Source organism: Opisthorchis viverrini (assembly GCF_000715545.1).
Source record: "Opisthorchis viverrini unplaced genomic scaffold opera_v5_55, whole genome shotgun sequence".
NCBI lineage: Eukaryota > Metazoa > Platyhelminthes > Trematoda > Opisthorchiida > Opisthorchiidae > Opisthorchis > Opisthorchis viverrini.
Window position 1 is genome coordinate 1,656,889 of NW_008751709.1, and position 25,891 is coordinate 1,682,779.

Here is a 25,891-nt window from a genome sequence, read left to right on the forward strand (position 1 = left end):
GACGTGCTAGCGATGCACTAGCATTAAATGGAATGAGGCCGAGGGACAGAGGCGCAAACGAGTGTGCAACGGTATCTTGTCGACTGCTAGGAAAAATAGCTCGTTGATTTATTTGGCTGTCTGAGTTTCTCTTTGTGCGTGAATGAGTTGTGCCAAATGGCTTGGCAAAACTGTGACTGATAACGTTTTCTCCACTCAATGGATGCTCAGTCGCGAGATATGAACAACTCTTCTGTCGGACAGCATTTAGTACGCTTCAGGAAATTAACACAATCGACAAGGATCCTTTTGGATTGAAAGGATTTCACTACAAGTATTCTCCTTGAGGTTACTCTGGCCATAAGGTCGACGATCTATCAGATAGGCTTATTCCCCGAAATTCCATCAACCTTCTTTTCGAAGTAAACATGCATGTTGTTTAATAAATCCGTCAAAATTTAAGATGTCTATTCGAATGGCTTACGTGAAACGAGAAGGGATTGTTGTTGCGAACGAAACATGTCAAAAATTATGTAGATGTATACCATACCAAGTTGAGAGTTATATACTTGCTCTCTTTCTGGTATTGTAATTCTACTTTTTATGGTAAAACAGTGATATGTTCTTTTCCTCCGTTGCGTCGTACTAGTTGAGATTGATGCGAGACAATTTTTACGGTTTTTGGCCTCATCCGTACCGTTTCCCCTGAGAGAACAACACAGGTCTGAAATTCCCACGATGAATGGAACAGATGTACATTCCGGAAAATCTCTCAGCTGTGCCTATTTACTAAAATTGTTCGCCATTTTTTGGTGAACTGTCGCTGAAACGGACATCTGTTCTGTCTGCTGTCGTGACGACATGCTTCAGAGTGGTGAAACAAAGCCGGCACAGTTACTGGGTTCGATTAACTTATGTGGTGTGCAGATACTGGACGGGTGATCGGTCCTATTGCTGACGTTCATCCAATCGCACTAGTACATTGTCAGAAATGGACGACAGAGTATCGGAAATGGGAAGACTGGGGAGTTTGAAAATGGATTGCTGTGGCTGTGTCAGCAGTACAAACACCACAGGGAACTGTATCAGTGTATTCAAATGGAGGGTCTGCAAACTAAACAAGTGATGTGAAGATGTCCTCAACCGAACGGTACGTGTAATGTTGACAAAACCCTTCTTAGGACTCAGAAGGTAAAAATAACCCTCAAGTTTGTGGACGACCACCGACTTTGAGTCTAACGTCAGTTCTGGCATTTTCAGAGTGATGACTACATCTAGTTCTTCTGTTGCAGACACTTCCATAACCCAGCTGAGGCGCCTGTTATGTTGGCACCCACTTTCATGGTTTTAAATATCCAGTTCTGTTTGTAAATTCTGTAACGAGGATGGCCGTTTTAAAGGGGTCATCTGGTCGGTTGTTAATTCACTGAGCGGCATACTTAAATAGAAAATTGACTGGAACCCAAAGCCTACCATTCTTAAGCTAATGAGTGCGTGTTTGACAGTGTGTGTGTTTTCGGACAGTCCAGAAGACCGACCAGGAAGGTGGAAAGTCTTGTAGTGGACTGTATGACAAGGCAGATTTGAAACCGCACTGTGATGCTACATTTCCGCGATTTACTTTGGACCACCATGTTTAGTTCTTCTTTACATTTGGTTCTCCAAAACCATTTGACTTCTGACTTGCTGACTGTACGCTGTCTTTCCATGCATTACATTTCCAAATTTGTCTCTCAATTGTCAACACTCCATTAGATCATTTTACAAAAGAACCCAGGTTTTCAAGCCCAGTAAGGACAACTGACGATAGAACATGGCATCAGCGCAGTGTGTCAGCAACGTTAAAAATGTTCTCCGGAAACCACACTACGTATTTCTGAACGAGCTAGTAGCTCAGCTGTGCGAAACGTTTCCGACTACTCCCGCTATCAATCAGTCTTCAACACTCTTCAACACGAGTTGCTTACCGACGAACCATATTCTACCAACGTTTGCTCGCTAAACTAACCAAACTGTTCCGAAAATACTGCAGAGTTTTGGCCCGGTTAACTATCCATTTTCTAGTAGACAATAGTCGTTTGGACTACCAGGGTACACCGATGTGACAAAGGTGTTTACCTATAACTTCGGATGGTAAGAGGACGGACCGAGATACTCTCAGCCGAGCTTCATGTCCCCTGGCTCAGGTACGGCATTGAATCCAACTTGACCTAATATTTTTCCCATTCATTCGCTTGCTCTGCTCATGTACTTCAGATCTTCAATTGTTTTGCTCATCCGTGCCCGCCATTCACCTTGCCACCAAGGCCGCCCCGTCCGACACTGGTGCGTTAGTATGTGTGTGGGTGAAGGTGCGCAGCTGACCTACTTACACACCCGTTTCGTGCCTCGTTTGCTGAGCCTGCTCTGGCCTGCTCTACTGTGACTTCTGTCTAATCGCATCGCGATTCAGAATCACGAGACTGGCTTCGGAACGGACAACTGCGACCCATACTACGACGGCAGGATTGGGCACGTGTTGGTGCCACGAACGTGAAACATTAAGGTTTGTTGCACAATTTTCCTCACTTTTGTGTGAGTAGTGCCGTAAACTCTCGAACCCAGTTCATACCATCGATGTTCGCGATCGTCAAACATACGCGTGACTCAAAGTTCCGTGTCGGGCACCTTAGCACACGTTAACTGGCATACCGCCGCAGACTGTCCACCATCACCGTACGCTTGTAAAGCCTGACAATTGTGGGTGGGAGACAGAGGATTGTACGCTGTGATAACTATTGCTTTCGATGCATTGCACGTAGGATTTAAGATGGTGAAGTAAGTTAAATGGTTTTGGGCAACCCTACTTCATGACTTGATTGACACAAAATATCCTGGTCGTAACACTACCCAAAGCCTGTATGTAGTATACACTGCCTGCCATTTTGTTGATTTATATGTATCGGTAAGTACTGCTTATTGGGCTTTGGCTTACTTTCTTTCTGTTTCCCATCCACAGAAATTGTTTTGAGCCGCTCTTTTCAAAGAATCGCTGTCTCCCAGGTGTTTCCATAGCGTGCGCACTACAGTGAATATTCAATGAAACATTCAATGAAGTCACTTAAGCAAAGGAAATTTGTTTATTTATGGTCTTACCCTGTTGTTTTTATACCTTTTTTACCTTTATGCATGTTTGATGCGCCAACTTCTTTTCTTGCTCCAGTGCAAATTATCAAAGGTAGATCTCACAATGAACCTTCTACACAATTATTTGGTTCAGTGGTCCCTTGCTGGGACGATATCCAACTCCCGGTGGTGTGTGTAGTACTGAATAGCAAGTGGGTTGCAGAGGACAGTAGCCTACCCTGGGACATTACGAGACGGTGGAGCATCTGGCAGTATGTATTTAGTGTTGAAACAAATCGATCAAGTAAATTACACCGCAAAAGCATGAAATCGTTTATTCTGTACCCGCTATAGGTGATTTATCTCGTCCAGTGTGGAACTGTGAATAGTGATTCCACATCAACAGCTACCTAAACCTTTACAGAATCACTGATCTTTAAAGAAGATAAAACACCAAAGAATGGAACCATGTAAGGAATTTTTTTCAAAGAATATGAAATTAATCCCTCGGTTTGTATTGTTGGGACAGGCGTGCTCAGCAAGCACTCCAAGGTCCCCCGAGATTAAAACACGAGCATGAGGGAACCCCGTTGGGTGTCTACAATGTACACTAAACAGATAGCAGAAGGCATTGCTGTAAAGGCTCTTACATGAAATGCCGTATGCAATTAGGATAAGCTGTATGATATGGGCGGTCCGGATAACCATTGGTGCTATTTGAGAAAACACTTAGAGCATGCGGAACATGGAGGACTACTTATTTTTTGAACTTCCAATTCTTTGTAAGCTGGAGCGTCAAGTGGTGAGATCGGACACCAGTATCATGGTCAAGTTTTCCAGGAAGAAATATCAAGTTCATAAACGTGTGGTTTCCAGTTACGAGCAAGCAGGAGAGATGACAGTTCAACATGGAAATGCCCAAACACAGAGCTCTGTTAACGAGGTGTTCGGTTCTATCCCGAACATCTCACTATCAGTTCAGTGCGCACAGAAACCCATTCGAAAACATGCGACGCATTGTGCCAAGGCGTGGTAATAACTGAAACCAGCTCTCTGACACCGTGAGATAACTGAACAAAACAACCATGTACGTTGAGGGCGAAACTCCCGCGCAAGTAAATAAGTGACATGCAAATATGCGATTATTTTGAATGAATGGCTAAGGATGTTGTACATCCTAAACTGTGCTGTTTCAGCTGTAACAGCGGTTATTATCCAATATGGCTCCCGAATCGTACGCTATTCAAATCGAAAGACATCATAAAATCGAAGCACATCTGAAGTGGAGCGGAGAAAATCGGGGCAAACAATTTAGCCTAGAGGTCGAACGTCACACTCCTAATTTTCTTCTAAGTTTTCGTCCAACCGGGTGAAGCTTGCAGTAACCATCGATGAACATCAACTGTTTTTTCCTACTTTTTCAAAGGTTTAGGCTGTTTGTATTCACTACCTTTAGTCAAGTCAAATTACTTGCCTCAAAGGTTATGGGTCAGAGGTGGCCAATCCCCCAGTTACAGGGGACTCCATCACCTTGATGAATCTATATCTTCCGAAAGACTAGAAACACACTCCACTTTCAAATTTTTACCCTAGAAAGAAAATTATTGAACGCTTACTCACTGTTTTTCTTATGTGAAAGCTTTATTCATACTAATACTACTAGTCCAGCTGTAACACTCTTTTGGTGCCTAGCTGCCACGTTACATAAATAGAGCAAGATGGCTGAGATACTACCAGTCTGCCCATGCATAGAGAAGAGCAGTCGAGTTGCTGAGGTTAATTTCAAACAACAGACCTACCCGTCAGTATGTTTCCGCCTTATGCACTGAGTTATCTCGGGCTCTTATCAAGTATGGCCAACTGTGACCAATATACTCGACCGGAAAACCAGTGGTGTGCGTACCCGAACAGTGGGACCCGTATGGAGGACAAAAACCTTAGACAGGTATGATACACCTGAATATGCGCGGCGAAAAGACGAATTCAGGGAGCGATAAACTCGACGGTTATGAAAAAGTTGGGGAAGGAAGTATACGAGAACTCAATGATATTAGTGGAGTTCATCTGGATAAAAAGGCTCACTACAGTTAGCTGAGAAAAGCACACCCTTAGGCAATTCACTTGGAATTAGGTTCGTGGCGGCAGATGACAACAGAGTGAATGCTATCTTACAACTCGGAACTACAAAGGACGTGTCTGATTGCAATCATCCACTGAACATTAAATGGAGAAAATACTCTTCTGCTTGTTGTTTTCGAACTATGCGACCCGTGATAGATTTGTGTTCGGATGATAAGCAGAGGACCAGGGATTCATCCACACCGATGAGGACCGAATTTGACATTCAGTTTGAGTAAGGTATTCGGCGGGAAGTATAGAATAATACACGGAACCGTTGGACTACAAGTGTCTTCAATAATCGGTGAAAAATCGTACTCTCTCCGGCATGCTTGCTTGTAGAAAAGAATTTCAACGTTTCGGATGGTGAGAAAGATGTCCGATCGAAATGCATGGAATTCCATTGTAGACTGTCGCGAAAACTCTGGAAAATGCTAATTTTGCTTTAAGGACCCACTGTTTGAAAATTACTGTACATTATTCATCCTCTCTGAAGTGCATGCCGTCACGTTTTATGCGTGCTTCAAGAAACAGATTATTTCATCGACTTTGCAAGTAGTATCTAGTGGATCAACTTTGACTGAAATGTTCGATTCCTCCATCACTGATAGAAGACAGACGATCTGTTATACAGAGTGAAAGGCAAGAAAACAATCGTCGAAAAGTTTATCGATTTCACATGACCGCAGTCCGTGAATAGTCTACTCCTATTCTACGTATCACACTGAGTGGTTTATCCCGGATCAACTGTTAGTCAGCATGCTATCAGTCCAGCTGACAGCTATTTTTCTTGGTTTGCCAAGGGAGGCTGCCAACATCCCAGGCCAAGTACAACCATGGAGTGCACATTTACAGATAATTTCATGCCACATCGGCCGTCGCGTGATGCCATTAGCCTAGACGGCAGTGGCGTTTTCGTGCTCGCATTTAGTGTTGCTGTCATTGATGATGACGCCGATGAGCTTGGGCACGAATTAGTTAATTACTTATGTGGCTGGTAAGGCTTGGCTAGGGCATCGGGCGTACCGCGGGGAAGAGAACTTAAGAAAAAGCGGCGTGCACATTTACAATTTCATGCCACATCGGCCGTCGCGTGATGCCATTAGCCTAGACGGCAGTGGCGTTTTCGTGCTCGCATTTAGTGTTGCTGTCATTGATGATGACGCCGATGAGCTTGGGCACGAATTAGTTAATTACTTATGTGGCTGGTAAGGCTTGGCTAGGGCATCGGGCGTACCGCGGGGAAGAGAACTTAAGAAAAAGCGGCAAGTAAGTTAAACTCAAATCTCTGATGTATTCTTCATTAAAAATTCATCTAAAAATGTCAAGTTTCGCTCTACAACATTTTCTCACTCAGCAGAAGCCTAACGCTTAAACATTCAGATCCAACGGTGTCGTGATTGGCTAACAAATATCAGATGGTGACTTCATCGTCTAACTAAGCTCAGAAATCCAATTTCAGGCATGAGTTCGTCGCAGGAGAATATATGCGAAAGAGTAATTTTCCCAGTGCTACACAGATGTTGCCGGTTCGATACGTTTGGTAAGAGCCTTTTAATCCTGTCTGCTAATGGAGCTGTCTTTCAGTTCACAGTGAACCATTTTTCACAATTCTCCATTTATTTCACACTACCTCCAGCCCGGTTGACAACAGTCATCCATCAGATGGATTTCGAACAGTCGAGAGTGACAGTAGAAATCTTCATCTACCAGTTGGGAACTCGTCTTCGGTCGCTCGGTCGTGCGTCGTGTGCCTGTTTTTCGCTGGCTCACTAAACATCCCAAGGTGTGAATTTCTCACGGGCACGATTATCTGAGTTTGGGTACAGATGCACCCATTTTGCAGCGGAACGGTCACTGAAGACTGGGACAGCTGCAGCTCAGAGCCTCTTAATATCGCGAAAACTTGTCTTGTATTGGACGCAGTACTTCACTATCTTCTGGCAGGAGAAGGTGTAAATGATGGCTTTTCAGTGTGAATTGTGCATCCAGACTAAACCAATCGGATTATGGAGCCATTTCGCGGTGGATTTCCTAGTGATGGGTTCTGACAGTACATGACTATTTCATTTTCAGTACTCATCTTTGTGAATTTGATTGCCGATGATCTACTGCTGCCGGAACGAGAAATCGCCCCCCGTGTGATCTCCGCCATACCGGATGGTGTGGAACGTACCTATCTCCAGTCTAATTGCAACCGACTCTCCTTATGATTATATGTAGTTGGTCGGTCTGAAGAGCAGACCTTCCGTGTTGGACTTGAAGTGCACATAAGCAGCTTTGAGATTCCGCTGGAGGGTGCTCCGTGGACCAAGGCGATATGGAGTTTTAAGTCGCTTATGGAAGGCCATGTTATAGTAAAACGTGACGCAAGGCTACCCAAAAGACCAGACGTGCCAAACATACGTCACTTTTATTCAATGCTAAAAATAACAAGGAAAATCGATTATTCTGAACTATTCACCGCTTATGACGTAAATAACAAGCCCCTCGGACGAGACACTCTTCAAATTGTTGACGTTTTAGCCAGGACACGTGTGTCTACTTACATCTTCCAGCGTATTTAAATCCTCTGAGTAGTTACTGGTGTTTTTTTTCGGAATTTGTATTCGCACCGCACTTGGAGGAATAATCCAACTCTCCCGGCGATTACCTTGTCCCGTCCAATCTAGAGGGAAAGCGCCCAAACCGGATATCTCCTTTATTTGGGTCCACTTCTGGAGCACAACTTTGGGATCACCGATGTCCGAAATCCGATCACATGTTATGCGGGGAAAGTGCTTTTGTTGTTAACGCACTAGTGAATTGCGGATATCGATACCTTTGTCTTGAACTAAGAATGAGTGACTAGTTTCCCCCCCCCCCCATTCTGTATGAATTTACAGCATGACGGGTAAGTCTTCGCGGAGCGACTGACGGAAAGAGAAGCTGATGCTCACTGGATGAAAACATTGCTTTTGTTATTCAGGTTTGCGTTCATTCTGAGTAAGCAGTGAAACGGGATAGAATCGTTCGCATGCATAAAATAACTCAAAAACTTCTTTCATCTAATAGGAGTCAAAAAACATTAACTTGTGAGATATTTCGTACACACAGATATATGACTGCGTACAGATGTGGAAAAAATGCAGTAGTGCAGTTTTAGCAAGTCCTGTTATGGAAAACAATGTTCCGTGTGATAAAATTGCTACGTGACTTCACATGAAGTTAAAATCAATCAAAATACGTTACTTCCCGAATAAGCGTGGAGATGAAATGACAGAAGTATTCATTAAAGTGCAAATTTTTGCAATGCAGTTAGGGAAACGCGGTAGAAATGGACTGTTCTGAACCATTTGTGTGGTTGAATAACGAATGATCTGATGCAGCTTAGGCCAAATGCTCCTTAACTGATAAGATTGGACAACAGGCGTTTTGCCCTTGTCGACCAGATAGATCCGCCCGTCTTGATTCGAACCAGCTGGCTACATCTAATGAATTTGGTCTCAGGTTTTCGAAGTAATCATACAGACCTTCAAACTGTTTACAGACTCTATTGGTGCTTTGTTCTGTGGGGGGGGGGGAAATAGTTTTCATTTATGAGTTTCAATACCCTAATTGTACAGTCAGCGATAGTAGTAGCGAATTTTGATGCAGTACGCGCGTTGAAAACGAGTCCACAAGTTCTTTCTGCTTCCTTCGCATTTTTATGGAATTGACCAGTCAGCAGCAGCGGTCAGATTCGTGAGCAAGTGAATTTGAGATAGGATGGAGCAGAGAACGGGCCTGCATCAAGCCTATTTTTAATGCATCGGTGTGTATTACAGTGATTCATTGTGGTCGCAAAATATCACCACCACCAGTACGATGGCAACTACAAAGAAATGTGAAATCTGCAAAACCTTGGTAAAATTTGTCTCAGATGGTCAGTGTTCTTGATTTGTGACAAACCGCTTAGGAGAATGTAACCAAACAGAACAGGGAAATCCTTACTTTGTGAGATTTATTCCAATTTACTGTTGCACTTACTATTACGAAAACGTTTCTTACTGCTGTCCTAATCGACGTTATCAATCGACGTTGATAAAAAAAACTCGTTCACTACTATTGCTAGCCACTTGTAACAGCTATCCTGGTTTACTACGCGTCCGTTTCATTGTATTCTATAAATGTACGCCTAACGATTTCAACCTCTCCACTGATTTCTATTCAGGCCCTGAAAGATTCCAACCTCATTTTGCCATTTCGGTAATCATGTGAAATTCCCCCGCCCCGATCCTGCTCAAATATAACATGACTCCGTGAACCTTTGTGTCATCGCATTTTCTCGCAACGCCAGCGGAGTAGCTGTTGGGCTCCGATCGGAATCTCTGTGTACAAGAAATCACGGTCATTTCCATCGAGCGATACAGCAATTTAAGTTGTTCGATTGATCTACAATTTTCGGTAATTTCAAGACTGACTGTTAAGATGCAAAAAGAAGCGTACGACCATAAATAGAAAGTTGAGAACAAAAACGCAAAGGAAATGGAAGAACTAAAGGAGATGAAAAATTTACATGACTAGCAAATGATGCATCCATCAGACTTGGAATTTCTGCTTTGAGAATTTGCCTAAGATCGGTAGATTTTATATGTGGATGATCTTGTACATAAATTCACGTTTGTACACCGCAAGTAGTGTTCAGCAGGGCATCTGTTCATTTAAGGGTATTGTGGGTGGAACATGTCTTAATGGACTGTCTCAAGAAGATATCGACAGAAAATTATGTGTTTTGCTTTAGTCGCCTGTCGGAAAAGTAAACAATATGGTACCCGGCATTGAATGAATGCAAGTGCACCGCCTTATGATAGTACATTCACCTCAGAAATCAGTTCAAAACAGCAATTGAACAATATGAAAAACCGACGTGTATGGTGTTCATAAAATTTCTGATAACCAAATCAGAGGCACTAAAGTCAGAACGCTGCCTTCTAACACAACACGACATGTGACTTTTAAGGACTTTCCGAGATGGTTGCCATATTTGGATGTGCACATAATCTGTGAACTTAAATAGGTTCAGCAGTGGTCAGTAAGCTCCAGTGTCCTTCCTGAATAAATGACCACCTCTTGGTACAGAACATGTTCTACATTTCGCTATTCCTTGTGTTTGGTCCAAGGGCACTGACCCTGAGATTCTAAAAGGGCTAAAAGGCGATGAGAATGAGGCTCCTTTAGACACTTCGCCCTCCTTGGCGAGAGCTCTTGCCATCTTTTCGTCATTTTGAATCTACCACTTTCGTTCAACAAGAAGGGTGGAGCGAATCCTCCGATGGCAATGCACGAGGTTTTCGACGTACATGTTCATGACCATATGTAATTCAATCATTTTTGAAGTCCATAAAACAAGCCTTCTTCCTCCATTTTCCAGAATACCATAAATCAGAAAATTTACGGCATCGACAAACTTATACTGACCTGTGCGCGAATTCAAAAAGCTCTACTTCTCTCAATTACTGGTAGGAAAATTTAGGTAGAGCACCAGCTGGACAAGCTTCAAACAAAGGACTCACCCTTGACTCACGTCTGAATAAGTAGCAGATTTGCAGAGTAAAGCACGCCGAATAGAGACTTGATGCCCCCTATACGAACCGCTTACAGCGTAGCTCAGTCGGCTTTAACGCGGTTCCAAATTAGGAAGCCTATTTTCTCTGTAATGAAAGTGATGGACTGAGATCTCGCTGTTTTCATATTCTTACAAGATGTGATATTTAAAATACCGAAATTCATAATTTTTCAGCCAGCTGAATTCGTGATAAGTACTTGCGAATTTTCGGGGCCAATCAACAACGAAAGAATCTCGGACACATCTAATAGGCTTTAGTTCGGACAAAGAGTATGCCTACTACAAATTAGTAAGTAGCTCGCCATAAATGCCAGCACCATCTGGCGCATAGGAAAGAAATCTGATGTAGTCGGGTATCCAGTTGTTACACCACCTCAGGCAGTGTCAAGTAAAGGCAAATATTCTGTATCCTTTTAATTCACTTTACTGATATTGAATTATTACGTTAGTCGGTCAAATAGATGTTGTACTCCTTTCTACTGATCGTCCACTTATATCTATCAATGCTAAGACGGCAGCCTTATTGTAGCCGTATTGTGAAAACCTCAGTCGGATGTTTTTGCAAAGTAGTGTGCAATAGAAGCCATCATGTGATAATTGGTGCAAAAACGTGCTCTGTCGTTTGGAGCTTTGCCGCTTATCAATGTCCGCATTGCAGCAACTGTTGTTTTTCATTCTTGCTCATCAGTTGAGACGCATGTATGTGGACACAGTGCTCACACCATTGCTTGTTTTAGTGCCTTAATCGAAATAAGATTTTTCGATATCACACTACTTCTGATTCAGAGGATATCCAATCTCGTAAGTACTCTAATTCGCGGCTATCCCCAATTGTTTACAAACGGCTAGGGGAAATGCTAAAATGCGAACTAACAATATCCCCACTCCATTCCTGGTAATTGTGTCTCCTTGTCTGCTCGCGACCTAACAGCAACGCAACTCTTGAAGGATTTTATTCAACAAACTTCGGCAAATGATATCCTTTGCTGCCTGCGAGGTAAATGAAATTTCATTCACATGGGCCCCCGGGGGGTAAATGAAATTTCATTCACATGGGCCCCACAATGAACGGACTCCATCAGGACGTGTCTCCTTCTACATGGTGTCCGCAGCTAACACCCTCCAATACATAGCCGAATGTCAGCGAATTCTAACAGGTTACATTCTAACGGAATCCTCAGCTCTTTATAGCAAATTCGTACCGCCGCTGAGCCAACCAGCGAATCTTTTATTGCGTTAAATACTTCCATGGTTTATCCGAACGCACCTAGAAGTAAACCGTTAATTCCGATAGTAGCTTGGCTTGCTTTCACCGTTTCAAAATAACATGGGAAACGAAACGAAAGGTAGAAACATTTAGACAACTTCAAGAATGGTATAATCTCAAACAGCAGTCGGTCACATGACCAAAGTGGCAGTTCTCAGCATATCGGTTGTCGGCCAATTGAGTATTGTTCCCTTAGTTCACCTATTCTGGATACAGAACTGTGGCTTTCCCAGGCAGATTGTGATAGATTCAGCTGCATCTTGATCGGCTGTGTGGGGTTCGGTATGTACGACTGACCGAGTTGACTTGGTTGACCTAGTGATCCGCTTCTGCCCATTCTCTTAAAGGTGAACCGTTCTCCTACTTTTGAAATCAACTTCTCAACTTCTTAGAGTAAAGCTTTTTATTTTATGTGTTAGTTGTCGAATCGTATAACCAATGTTTTTGCGCGCATTCGAAAACAGATAACCTGGGAACCCACTGGTGGTTCGTGGATGAACGGGTTGCACTTTGAATGTGTATTGGGCGTTGAGTGGATGTAGGGTGAAGGTTAGAATGTGTGGTGTTCTTAAATCCTATTTATTTGGTTTTAGATCCAGATTGTGAAGGATTCTGAGCGCAAGTTGCATGACTGACTGTAAGGAACTGTGTGGTTTTTAAGGGCATTTGAGTATGCATAATTTAGACAGAAACGAACTCGAGTCCTGTATTCGCGCCAGCGTCTTCCACTTAGCTTCATTGTTTTTTGGGTTTTCAGCACCGTCGAAAGCTTCTTGTGGGTTATAGCAAATCTATTCGGCTTGGTGACATGAGGCATGACTCAGCTGCTGACTAATGAAACCACTGATTGTCCTGCTTTTGGGAATGGCATCACCGTAAGCTTGTAGAATTGTCACTCTCTGTTCCATATGTTTTCAGCTTTGAATGCAGTACACAGTGTTCCGAGCGTAACCAACCAAATTGTTTGTGTTAGAACGTTTGATCCAGGCAGCAGTGGACAGAAACAGGTTTTCACCCGATACTACTCGATTGGTTTGCCCACGTTGTTTACAGTCCACGTGGAATGTTCGTCATCTTTGACACTTGTTTCATATAGTAATGCAATCCAACTGAGCTAAACTCGATGATATAGATATCTGGGAAAGCTGTGAACAAGGTGGTCAATGACCACTGTCGTTAAACTCACTGGGCCTTAAAAAACTGAATACCGGGACTTTTCGAATCCAGTATTATTTAACTAGGCCATAAACTTTATTTATGCTTGAACCAGAAAGAAAACACTTGGAAGACAGGTCGGGGGCTAGCGTTTCGGCTCATTTACCCGTTTCGAGACTTGTTACTGACTTCATGGCCTTGTAGAACTAATATTAACAAATGTTGGTTGTTTAGGATGTACGGTGGTTAAATGCCAGCAACACATACCATTTGCCTTAAATCTGGATAATTTTTTCAAACACCCGTTTCTCAAACAGCAGTGGAGACCCCGCTTGTGTTAGAACATTATCCTGAATGAGTGTCAGAAACATAATATTCACGATGAGGGTTGAGTGCCTGTCGACGAACATTTTTGTGGCCCGTATGGATGATATGATCTCCTTTCGTCTAAAGCATCCGCGCAAAGACAATAAAACCACAGTACCCACGAACCATGGGTGATCTTCTTGAAAGAGAAAAATGCGTGACCCTTCCTTCGACGAATTATGCCATTGTGGAGCCAGCCAGTACAGGACCACGTGACGCAAATCGCGTAATTAAAGGACTGTGGCACTGTATCTCACTGACATACAAGTTACTTATATCGCTGATCAGCAGCTCCCGATCAAATGACGTGCTGTTCAACTAACCGGATGGATACGAGTTTGAGTCGCAATGAGGGTTCGTGAAGTTCGTACCGCTGATAATTCCCACAAGGATAAAATGATTCCACAGAGTCCCTCGGATTTTCATTACAGAATTAGTTCGATCGGAAGGATAAAATCCCAATAACAGTAGAGCGAACACGGTCCTAAACCAACGACAACTGATCATTTTTGTGCGACATAAAAACTGGTTATTTTGCTTTTTCCCTCAAAACAAACAATCATTGGGGCGGACGAGTTTTAGTTCTTCAAAGGGGGCAAAGAGGACATCACACAACTGGCAGCATGCTGTTAGCCACCTAACTCCACTGTACAGGTCATATTGAGTTATTTTTTCAGCTTTTATGACGAGTGGCCATAAAAACAGTGCTAGTCAATTCTTGCTAGAAAAAAGACCGTGGTTGATTGGTTTTTCTCTAAATAGTGCGCATGATCTCTCGAAACTGATGAGGCAGGTGCCAAGGTGTATTTGTAGGCGATAGGTTTAGGTTAAAACAATTCCAATTGATGGGGTATATTAACGGTCTGGACCGTAGCTTTGACCCCGGAGTTGAATTGAAGAGGAAGTCTTCCTTTAACTAGAAACGTCCGTACTTTTAGCCATCAAACCACGTGCTCGGTTACGGTGATCTTTTCTACAGAGACCCTCCATCTCAAGATTCTTCACCTAAAATCCACCAGAAAATCGCAGTTCTCTATCATCTGATGCCTAAATTATCTATGACATACTTTAAAAAAGACTTATGCGAAGACTCGTTTTTCGAAACATGCAATGTTCATCCTGCCTGGAACTGTCAACGCACCTGAAGGCGTCTGTGTGTGGTTCGAAAGCCGATCGCCGAAACGGTAGTTCACGACCTCATCCATTTGGCCGTTCAGAGCCATCTGTGATCTGATGTGCAACTGAGAAATTTTTCATACAGCAACTTTTGCCGTGAAACTGACAAAGGCTAATCAAAGTCCGTGGCACCACTCGCTAAATGGGGGAACAAGTACACCAATGTAGCGACAAATTCAGACAGTCGTGGACCTAGCATCGTGGATCGAATTGTGATCACTGGTTATGCGGTGCCTATGAAGACCCCAATCAATCTCGATTACCATAGAAATATTCTGAACATCTCAATTAGTGGAGTTTTAGAGCTAGCGGAATTCAGGTAAACTCTTGACAAGAAAACAAGTTTCGCAGAAGATACACCTGCAAATGCTGATACGGTTTCCGTGCTTGCATCTTGGTTAATTTAAAGCTGTCATCTTGTTTGACCGCAACAGCCTAAGAAAAACCTCCAACCCCTGTACCTTTCAGATTTTAGTGAGATTTTAGCAATTCAAGGATACGCACATCCTCAATTAATCAATTATAAGACTTGACCTATCCTATGCTACCTGGGACAGAGCCCAGTAGCCTCAACTTTTGAGATTTGCGCTGAGTCTGATTTTAGGGGACTTCAGTGTCCCCAAAGTATTATGTAACTTTGAATGCAGAGATATCCAAAAATTTAGAAATATGAACTCCCTTCGGAAACTAAGCTCTTTGTCACGAACCGATCTCTGATAAGAATACAGTGATGTCCTGTCACTCGGAAACAAGTCAGTAAAATGAATCTATAATAATGTATTCAAGATGGGAAACTTTTCAACCCAAACCATCGAAATAAAGTATATTTTACTGCTGGCGAATACTTATGTTTCAGAAACTAATGTCCAGAAATTTCATAAGGTGACAGTCAAACTACATGTGCCTCCGAAAGCGCTGTGGTTTCTGGAGGAAATTAGTACACAAGTTACAACTGTGATCCCTTTGTTGAATACATTACTGACAGAATTTAAGTAGCGCGAAAATGCGAGAATATAGATGACGGGATCTCTTGGCAAAATGGGTTTTGCTAAGTGTATTTCTGCTTCAGCCTTGCCAGATGATGCACACAACATACCCCCTATTTCTGAGAAGAAAATCAGCTTATGATCAGTTATCACGTGTATCATGTTTGGAAAGTTTCCAAACACTGATACCGCAAGGATCAGAAGGGTTGTTCGTAGCGTAGACATTATATTGCTGAATTTATCGAAGCTCTTGCATATCATGCAAAAAGTGAAAACTTGAAGACAGTAGATCATTAAAACCTAGTAAAAACAAGTTTATTATGGTTATATTGAGATCATCGCCCTGAGCTGATTGGATGATTGCGCGCTACTCAAGCTCGTAAGATTTTTTGAAGCCCATCGATTTAGGTCCAATCTGACTCGTACTGATCCAGGTGTCTTTTACATTCTTGTATTTTGTCACAAAATTTATGATTTCAAAGGGGAAGTTCTGAAGGACAATCTTCGTTTGATAATCGGTGCAATCTTTATCGAGGTTTGAGTGTTCCCCAATTTGGATGGCCTTTTTAAGTTATGGGAGCTGTCCAGAAAAATTTATTCCTACCTGTTCACTTTAGGAGCAACGCAGGAACACATTGTGCAAATGAAGACCGGCGGTCGGTTTGCTAGAGTCTGTCCATCTGATCTGTTTCACCAAAGTGGTTTTATACATCTTTTTTAACGGTGCATTTTGTCTACATTCCGGTGCTGCGCGGACTCTGCTTTGGGTTCAACCAACGGGCTTTTTTGAAGGCAGAGCTGTAGGGAATTCACTGGATCCCATAGTTGATTTGCATACTGTGAACAGTAGGGCAGTTGAACGAAGCGAAGGAAGCCTCTTAGACACATTCTATCGCTTAATTTATCTCCGGAGTCGAACCCGTAAATTTGTTTGACAGCTTCTAATTCACTCGAGTAACACTGGGGAAAAAGACGAACACGCTACCTACTCACAACGAAGTGTTATTATCTGACCACACGATTTTCAATGCTAATTCAAATAACTTGAATGTGAAAAGATTTTATGCCTCGATTGTCAAAGTATCGATACCTCGAACCCGATTTGACCTAACCTAATTGCAATGCTCATTACAGGAGATAATTTTAGGCTCTTGTGTTTGTGGGATAGCTCTCTTCGGTCGCGAAATCTACTTCGTTTCGTTTGTGTGCACTCATCCTATGAAGCTGGTACAAACTGGTTGAGTTTCTGGATTAATTCCGTCACAAAAACAAATACGCACCTACAGAAGTCGGTGACCGACTTGACTTTGGCTGGAACCTCCACACTGTCGCATTGGTCCTGAATGGCCACGTTACCTGAAGGCAGTGCCTAACCCATACATTATTCCTCCCGTCAGTTGGCCATCTACATAATGATTATCACCACCAGTATCATCAGAGACAGGAACATCAGTGTTGACGCTGGTGGTTCAATACAGTAAGATTACAAAGTTTACTTTATTGTATCTAATCCTTAAAATGAAGAGATGACAAGGCGCCGTCGAGGGAGGAAACTGTTTCTAGCCAACTATAGGCATTCTGAGGTGTCTGAACCTCCAAACACTCAGTCGGATATTTGTGGAAGAAACGGACAGCACAAACGTAACTAAAAAAAGAGATTAATTGCTATTAATTGCAAAGTCTCCAGTCAGGCAAAAAGAGGGGCGTCATGAGTACGTCAACCTGGTGGGCGGACCACACCATCAGCACCAGAACTCCTCGTAATCTCTTTCACGTCATTCTACTAAGTCAAGCTTTATCTACCTTGCAGTTTACTTCGTTCTGAAAAAGGCACGGAGAAGAAATACATCCCGGTAGACGATGTTTTGGCACACGTGACATAGCCGAGCCACTATAACTGATGGTGTTGGATGTTTTCTACGACTGGAGTGCCTGCTGCACAACCACAAGCCTGTTTTAAGTTACTTCGTTACCAATTCATAGACGCCATGCGATATCACCAGCACTTCTGATGTATCGGTAGTCGAAAAGTTTAAGACATCTTACTTCATCTGGCCATGTCTCGCCACCATAAGGCACTGCATGTGGTAGCCCGGCTTAGATCTACTGATAAGCAACGTTATTCGAACCTTTGAGATTCATGCACTGACTCAACCAGACACATTCCCGTCAAATATCAGATGCCGAGGTATTAACATTCGCCACCATTCTCCTTGAATCGTATGGCATATTTTCAGTGACTACATGTTCTGAAGAAAGAATCTGCATTTTTTAGGTAAAAGGTGCATGTCAAAAGATGGTATGGTGGTGTTCAGTTTATTCAATCTTCGTCTTCAAATAGGTAAACGATGTTGTCTGCGTATTCCAGATCGACAAGTTTGAACACCGAGGTTTTGTAGACTTCTCAGCTTTCTCAGTATCTCATCGATGTCGTAGTTGAACAGAAACAGAAAGCCAGCATCCTTGTCGGATACCACCTTTTGTAGGGAAGCTTTCAGAAGGCTCGCTGTACACTCCCCTACGCATCAAAGTATGTGAATAAAAAAAGATTAGACTGTGCTGACAGCTTTCTGCGGCATTGCGTGCCGAGCAAATGTAGTTAGAAGCACTGATCGATCGACAGAATCGAATGCGCACATCAGTTTGTAAGCAGCATACTCATTTTGCAAGTGATCATCGGTTCAGTTGCTGTGTTCGGCGATTTTGCATTCGATGAGTTGGTTTCCTCAAAAGAACCAGGACTCGAGTCACATGCCGACACTCGTTGCGGACGCTGACTGTTTTGGCTTTTCTGAATTCTGTTTTTGTATTTATGAGTCATTAACTGTTGTTGCCGTATTCTCTCATACAATTACTGTGTTTGACAGCTTTTATGAGAATATCGTCAATCGTTTCGAACAGTTTCTCACGCATTTTCCATGCTGGCATACACAGGTTTAGCGGTATTTTTGCTGTTTTGACAGAATATATACACCGAATCTACTGATGAAGTTAAATTCGTATGCACAGAACTCTTCGAAATTAGAGTCACGGGACGGGATTGACTTTTATTCCATGAATACCACGTTTCTTCATAATTATGGTCTGCGCACAGCCTCTTATCGCGCGGTCGAGTTTACATCCTTGTATCAGTTTCAACATACAAGGATGTGGTGAAAACTGGTTCGGTGAGAGGCACTGTAGATACATTGATGACCGTTACCGAATACGTGTCAAGCGCCGAATGAGTGAACGTCGATGAGACCCATGCATGCCAACCAGTGTCAACCATAAGAAGCGGAGCAAAATGGCTCTGGAGATAGTGGTGACTGTCTAGCGGATAAATAGGTTTCCTACAAAACGTCACACATGCCGAACGAAGGCACCATACCGGGGTGGGCGTTACCCCACCATAAGGGAATTTCGTCTTTGGTGGAGAGTATTCGATGTGTTGGGTAAAGCTGTACACTGTCGAATGTTGCATGAACCTATTACATGTCACGGTGCCCTGCAACCCTGTGGGTCACACCTCAATCAAAGGCTAGAGGGGTGAACTCAAGAGAAATTGAAGTGGTTATGCGGACAACTTCGTGTACAAAATTTTCCCAAAAATATTCAGGAATAAGTCATACCCAAAATGTTGTGTTCTTACTCAGTGATGATACGGTGATTTGGGTAAGTGACATCCTGAGATGATAGAGAGGCTAGGGTGATCACTATTGGAAGTTAATTTGACAACGCCAGATGTCGGATGCTCACTGCGAGTAGACTTTTGGAAGCTAGACTTCAATGTAATGCAGTGCTCCACCTACCTTGATTGATAACACCGAAATCGGTTGCTCTGATAGAGCGAACTTCTGATCCAACCAGTATTTCATTTTTGTACGAACGATTCTCTGCAGCATACCGCAGGAACTACTTTATCCTTACGTATTGTATTTTCTTTTACATAGTCTTGATCGTATGATTTGCCGAAGTTTCCGGCCAAGCCGCAATCAGACCTACGAATGGCGGCAGATTCAAGTGCGTTTCCCCAATATTTATAGCGGATTGATACTACGGATAAAGATAATCTATATTATTGCGCTTATACTGAACGGGTTCTCTTTGATATCAGACTTGTGAGTAGTTTCCTTCAAAAAATGTGCTGCGATACATCGAATATTATCGAATATTATCTAATATTGTTTAGCAGCAGACAGGCATAGGCCGCGGGTTCTTACTTGCTAATCTACAGAGGACTTCACATACATACATTCTCTTTTCCTTCCCCATGCCTTCGTGCACTTTTGTAACTCCATTGGCACTTTGCACGCATGAAGCTCTCCTTGAACTGACTGGATCATCATTACTGATAGTGAAATTAGTGTAAAATACTGCGGCTTTACTACCACATAACCACATCATTTTAGTTAAACAAAGCCCTGTGCCGAAAAGAAACACGGGGAAAGAAGAGGGGTTCAGCGCTGACTAGATACCGTCGAACGATATACTACACCAAGTCGGGCTACTGAGCCAGTAAATAACAGCGCCAATGTCACGGACGCCGGTCAGCTACCATACTTTCAGTGGTATTGCTCAAGTCCAGGAAGAGTCACATAGCCTTTCTCCATCCGTCATAAAAGGCGAACAGTATCGGCTGCATCGTAGCTTCTTTCATTTCCCTCCTCAAGGTCATATTTGTTCCGTACTAGGCACGGAGAACAATAGTTTTCCAGGACAACAACTCCTAAGGTGTAGCATATGACCAGACTATTGCAGCTTGCAGTACAGGGTAAGCTCTACAAGTAAAAACCTGTTTCGTGATTGCTTCATTGGAAATTTGCTACAGTCGATTCGGTCCTTAGTTCTGGGACACCAGTGGCCAAACACCTGTAGATGTTCTAGATCATTCATTCTAAATGACCAAGTCCTGCGGTCGTATACTAGTGAAACGAAAAAGGCCTTCGCTGCGGGGTTGTTTATCAGGAAATGCTAACTGAACAGTCAAAGACTATTGGACAGGGGAGCAAAACTCTCAAATGCATCTTATTTACAAAACTGAATATCCATCTTATGTTTGAACGCGTCTTCCTGAACTTTCTCGGATATTTATTGCCTGTTACTCAATAGCAAGCAAACGCTACAGAGCAACTATCCAAATTCCGTGACAAATCTCACTTTCCAAGAAATGCAAAGCCGATTTACAAGAAGATATACTACTCGCATACTCCCCATCAGTAGTATCACTGTTACACTAGTAGATCGTTTGGCATAATTTGATTCACGTATCCTTTAAGACCCAGTGGTCTGTGTTTTTGAAGTCATAAGTTATTCCAATACGGGAACGCAATTCGCCCCTTTGCGAAGTGATTTCACGCTAACATAAATCAAACCAGAATTGATGTGCAATTTTCTGGCCATTACCTTCTGGACAAACATGATATCAAGTCACATAAGCGCCATAAAATCACCCGGCGGATAACACGATTCGAATGCAGTGCACCCAAATTAAGTAATTATGCAAGTTCCACCTTGGCTATATTGGAGCCATGTGATGCAGAAGTGGTCTCTGTTGATGTTATGAGAGTTGTCTTTCAACAAAGTAAGGATTCGCAAAGGGCTAATCAAAACGTCTCCGTTAGAAGATGGACATTGTACTGCACAGATGTTGGTCGTATGCAATGCACACACCAACTGTCTATCTTTCCATCGCCTGGAAATCCATCTGGCTCAGAATCTCCACGTGAAACCCCAAACATAACTGCTGCTAACCGCCATACTCTAACGCCGTCTGTTGATGAGGAAACGCATCTTTTACAGCGACGCAGAAAAAGTGAACTAGAAAGACACCGAATTCCTGTAAATGAAGGCAACTTCATCATTTGCCTGATTACTTGGAAGTGGCTTCTAACCTTGTAGCGTGCCAGTGACTAGCGGTTATCGACATGCCGACAGCTTCTCATGAAGCTGATACCCACTAGGTGTCCAGCCAACGTGTGTACAACTCACCATCCAGGATTTTATGGGCCTAGTCACGCTCACTGACTTCCGTCAAGGATAAGCGTTCTCATCGCGGTGCAGAAGATGAGAATGTCCGTCGGACTGATCAAACTCTCATCCACTCCCGGTCAAAGACTTTTCATACTTGGATAGTCTGCACTACGCATGAGCTCCCAGAGGAAAAGCAATCGCTTTCAGTTAACGTCACCTTGAAAGTAGCCGGTAAACCAGCATCTGCACAGTGCGAAGTCAGCGCAAATACTAAGTAGTTCACAATAAATAAACCATCTTCGCGAACTTCATGGACTTGCGGCTATCTACCGAAAGCGGACAGATTAGGTTTCCGAAAAGACAGCAGGATTACCTAGTATGAATAGTTAAACTCATCTGACTGTAACGGTAGACTTCCATACTGCAAGTTCTGATCCTCTCTGATCCACCAGGGAGGACTGATAGCCGATGATCACTGTGCACAGGCTGCTAAGCGCTTAGAATTTCTGCGAGTTTACGTGATTCCTCCTGATTTTGCCAGCTAATGTCCAGATTTCAAATAGCAGTACGGGTCCAACACTTCACCCTCCTACTCAGTCAGTCCACATGGGCCACAGGTGAACTCGTTATCCTGTATAAAAGAGCTCTAATAGAATGTCCCCTGTGGACTACCCTAAGAGACCAAGTGGTTGAGTTTATCACGAACTTGGGAGACTAAAACCCCGGAGAAAATAGTATCCCTCATTTGTCTTCAAGATGAACCAATGGATGCGTTTTACTTTCGATGCAAGAGAAAGAACAATTTCTGAAAGACTTTGTATTTACCTCCAAGGCTTTGTACGAAAACCGCGTCAATTTGATTGCTATAAATTACCAGCTGTTCGTCACTCACTCTAAAAGTTTTCAGCTCTAGTACACTCACGCACACACTCGACCAAGTCAAGGTGGTTTTTATTGTGATAAGGACTTTGTGGACCAGATATTGCCCCTGCATAGAATCGTTGAACTCTGACGTAAATATTAACTACCATCTATGTCATGCCTCCTACAGCTGCGAATGCTTTTGGATCAGTTGGTAGCGAAGGTAATGTAAGCTGGTGCGTGCCCGTGGAGTAATGTGCTATTCTTTGACTCAAGAATAGATGGGAGGGAACGATCGGAGACCATCAAATCAGTTGGAGTAAGACACTGTTGTTCGTTACCATCTGCCCATTTTAACTTTTTATGGGCTGGACGATGCAGCAACCTCTATCTGACGTTCGTGACGTTCGGTTGAGCTCTCAAGTATGAATTTACAACTTGAGTAGGCCGATGAAAACGCTCAAATGAAAGGTTGCAGAACCTTGCAGTCAGCTTTGTACTGGATCACTCCACTGTGCCATAAAGTAACACTAAACAATCCCTTCGTAGCGTGTATTAATATGAGTAGATAGAGGGATAGATCGTTCAGCTGTAAGACCTTTCCGGTTCCTAGCTGCCATGCTACCCGAAGGTTGCACGAGGGCCGGGATGCTGCCAGTTTGCCCAAGCCTAGACAGGGGAAGTTGAGAGGCAGAGGTCGGGTTCCAACCACAAACCTTCCGGTCAGTAAATTCGCGCTCTAACCACTTGAGCCCTCTCGCCCCATTTACTACGAGTACTTAGGTCTAAACAGTCGGTGAACCCGTTGAGCTAATTATCTGGAATTGCATCAAGTGGACTGTATCGCGGAAACGGCCCGCGAGCAGGCGAAATAAATGTGGAAATTAGCGCCATCGGAACACACTTTATCCAGCTTCGAAAAATGCTGTAATCTAAGAGACAAGTTATCTTATTGCAGGCCACCATCCGTGTTGTGTTAACCTGCCAATGAAAAACCCGGCCTCCATGGCTTGACTCACGTGGGAGTATTCGACCAGAGACATATCGTTGAGGCCAAAACAAGAGAGAATAAGCAAGGAAATTCACACACAATGCCTCCATATTGAGCTTCCACACTTCATTCATCATGACTGATCCCGGTGATTTCGATCGCACCTTGCGATGTGACAAGTGACAGTATCTCTTGTTTGTATAGAAAATATTATATATGTTTACTCTAAAAAAATAAATGCGATATTTGCGTCTGCGATCGGTTTGCAATATTCTGTACCAAGAGTGAAATTGGATCCCAAGTTGTGTAAGCCTAACCTCTAGCCGCCGTTTCCAGGTCACTGGACCACTTGGCATTACTGAAACTGACTCATTCTCTTTCCAGTAAGATTGCCTGGAGGCAGGAAGCTACTCATAAGGTTGCTGAAAACTCCTCGACATCCCACGACCTGTTTCGCCCTTCTTGGGGCTCATCAGGTAGGCGCAGTCCCCGAGTTTCCGTCATCCTTATGTTCTACTTGAACCCAAATTGCACTGTTTTCGAGAAATACACTCGTTTGCAAATCAATTTGGCGTTCACAAGAGACTCAGCTGAATCTCTCGTTTATGATATTCTGCAACTAAACGTGCTGAACACAGGCCCCCTCATGTTTCACTTGGCACGATATTCGAGATATCGTAGTATATTTTCATAAAGGAAACTGCTCACAAGGTTTCTGAAAGCCATTCGACAGCCCACGACTGGTTTCTCGCTTCTTGAGACTCCTCAGGTAGGCGCAGTCCCCGGGTTTCCGTCAACCTTGTGTTCCACTTCAACCAAACTTGGACATTATGTGCCAAGTACGCCCTTTTGCATACCCATTCGGTTTTTACGGCAGACTCAACTGAACCCCAGCTATGTCTCTCGTTTATGTTATACTTTAAATAAATGTGATGAAAAAGGGCCACCTCGTTTTAGTTGGTACAATGTTCGAGATATCGCAGTATATTTCTTCTCGAACAAAACTGCTCATAAGTTTGTGCTGTGATCTCTTCGATAGCACACGACTGGCTTCGTCATTTGTGGAGCTCATCAGTATTCGGTTAGTGACCTCTTTTACGGAGATAGCTCATACTGCGATTTATGGAAAATGAACTTATGTCAACAATGATATACCAACTTCTGAAAGGCAAATTATTTTGCCACAATTTTTTCAAGGTAAATTCCTCTATCTCCAATGTCACTTGAGCTTGCAAATATGTAAAAATTCGCGCAAAGTGGGTTTAGTTTCACTATTAGTTATTTTCGGTTAAAGTAGTTTAAAGTTAATTCGAAAAAAGAATCGCTGAATTTTTCAGGGACCACACAAACTGTATGTCATCGTCCTTGCAGAAACGAAAGTCCAAATGCAATTTCCACTTGAAATATGCGGTCGACGAAATATTAATCCGGGACAAGTTAATAAGTGCTGAGGAATTTATTTTTTTTTCTTTAAAGTAAAATTTGACCCGCTAAATTTTGTATACATTCTGCCTTCGCACACCCGACTTCTTGTGATCTGTGCTGGTAAAAAGCCTCGTTAGAGGATCCATTCTTGGTCACTTTCCTTACTGTTTCATCCAGCAGGACTACCGTAATTAGTCTGAGTGTTTTTGGTGGAGATTTTGTCCTGTGAGTGAAACCAATCTGTGCTGAAAATCCGAGAAGCACTGTACATCTGTCTCAACCTTGTTGGGATTCATCAGCAGTGCGCATCTCACGAAACTCCGAAGAGTCTCGAATTCGCGACCACCCGGAGAGTAGTTTGAACACTTGAAAGAACCCAAATCCCCTCACACTAGTAAGTAGAACATAAGTTTGACAGAAACCCGGGACTGCGCCTACCTGCAAGAACTGTTTTTCCCTCACTGTTCGTATTTGATCAAGTAGCTGTTTATCCGTTCGCCGAGCTTGGCGACTGACTTGCAGACATTTCATCACCATTCGTGAAGACATCGTCGGTTCGTGGTTGAGTCTTCATTTACCAGTTGATGTTCAGTTTGTCCAGTGTCTCAGTCGTCTCAAACATTAGAAGCGGTTTAGAAAATCCACAACACATATCGATCAGGAATAAATTCCTTGTGTGTGTTGTCTTCTTTCGACTACGTATGTGGTCTTGATGTACTGAAAAGTAGCTGGTTTTTTCTGTGTGAACATGTGCAGTTCACTGGGTGCCATCTTGTTATTAACAGAGCATTCTTGAAATCCATGTTTGTTCAGCTCGTATTTCCCGGTTTTGAGCTGATGGTGACCAGCTGACTATGTTCATGCGGTTATGTCTGCTGTTCACATTTATTTACTCAGTGAGCAGCCCCGGCACTGTGGGTGTT

The 25,891-nt window shown here is 43.0% G+C and overlaps 1 protein-coding gene across 1 annotated transcript; it reads right to left on the bottom strand.

Moving 5' to 3' along the window:
• Window positions 1-927: 927 nt before the first annotated feature.
• Window positions 928-25,517, bottom strand: T265_03638 (hypothetical protein; the record flags this gene model as incomplete). Its single annotated transcript, XM_009168173.1, has 4 exons — window positions 928-1,086; window positions 7,752-7,870; window positions 14,719-14,800; window positions 25,407-25,517. The coding sequence occupies 4 exons, from the start codon at window positions 25,515-25,517 to the stop codon at window positions 928-930; spliced, it is 471 nt and encodes a 156-aa protein (XP_009166437.1).
• Window positions 25,518-25,891: the final 374 nt, after the last annotated feature.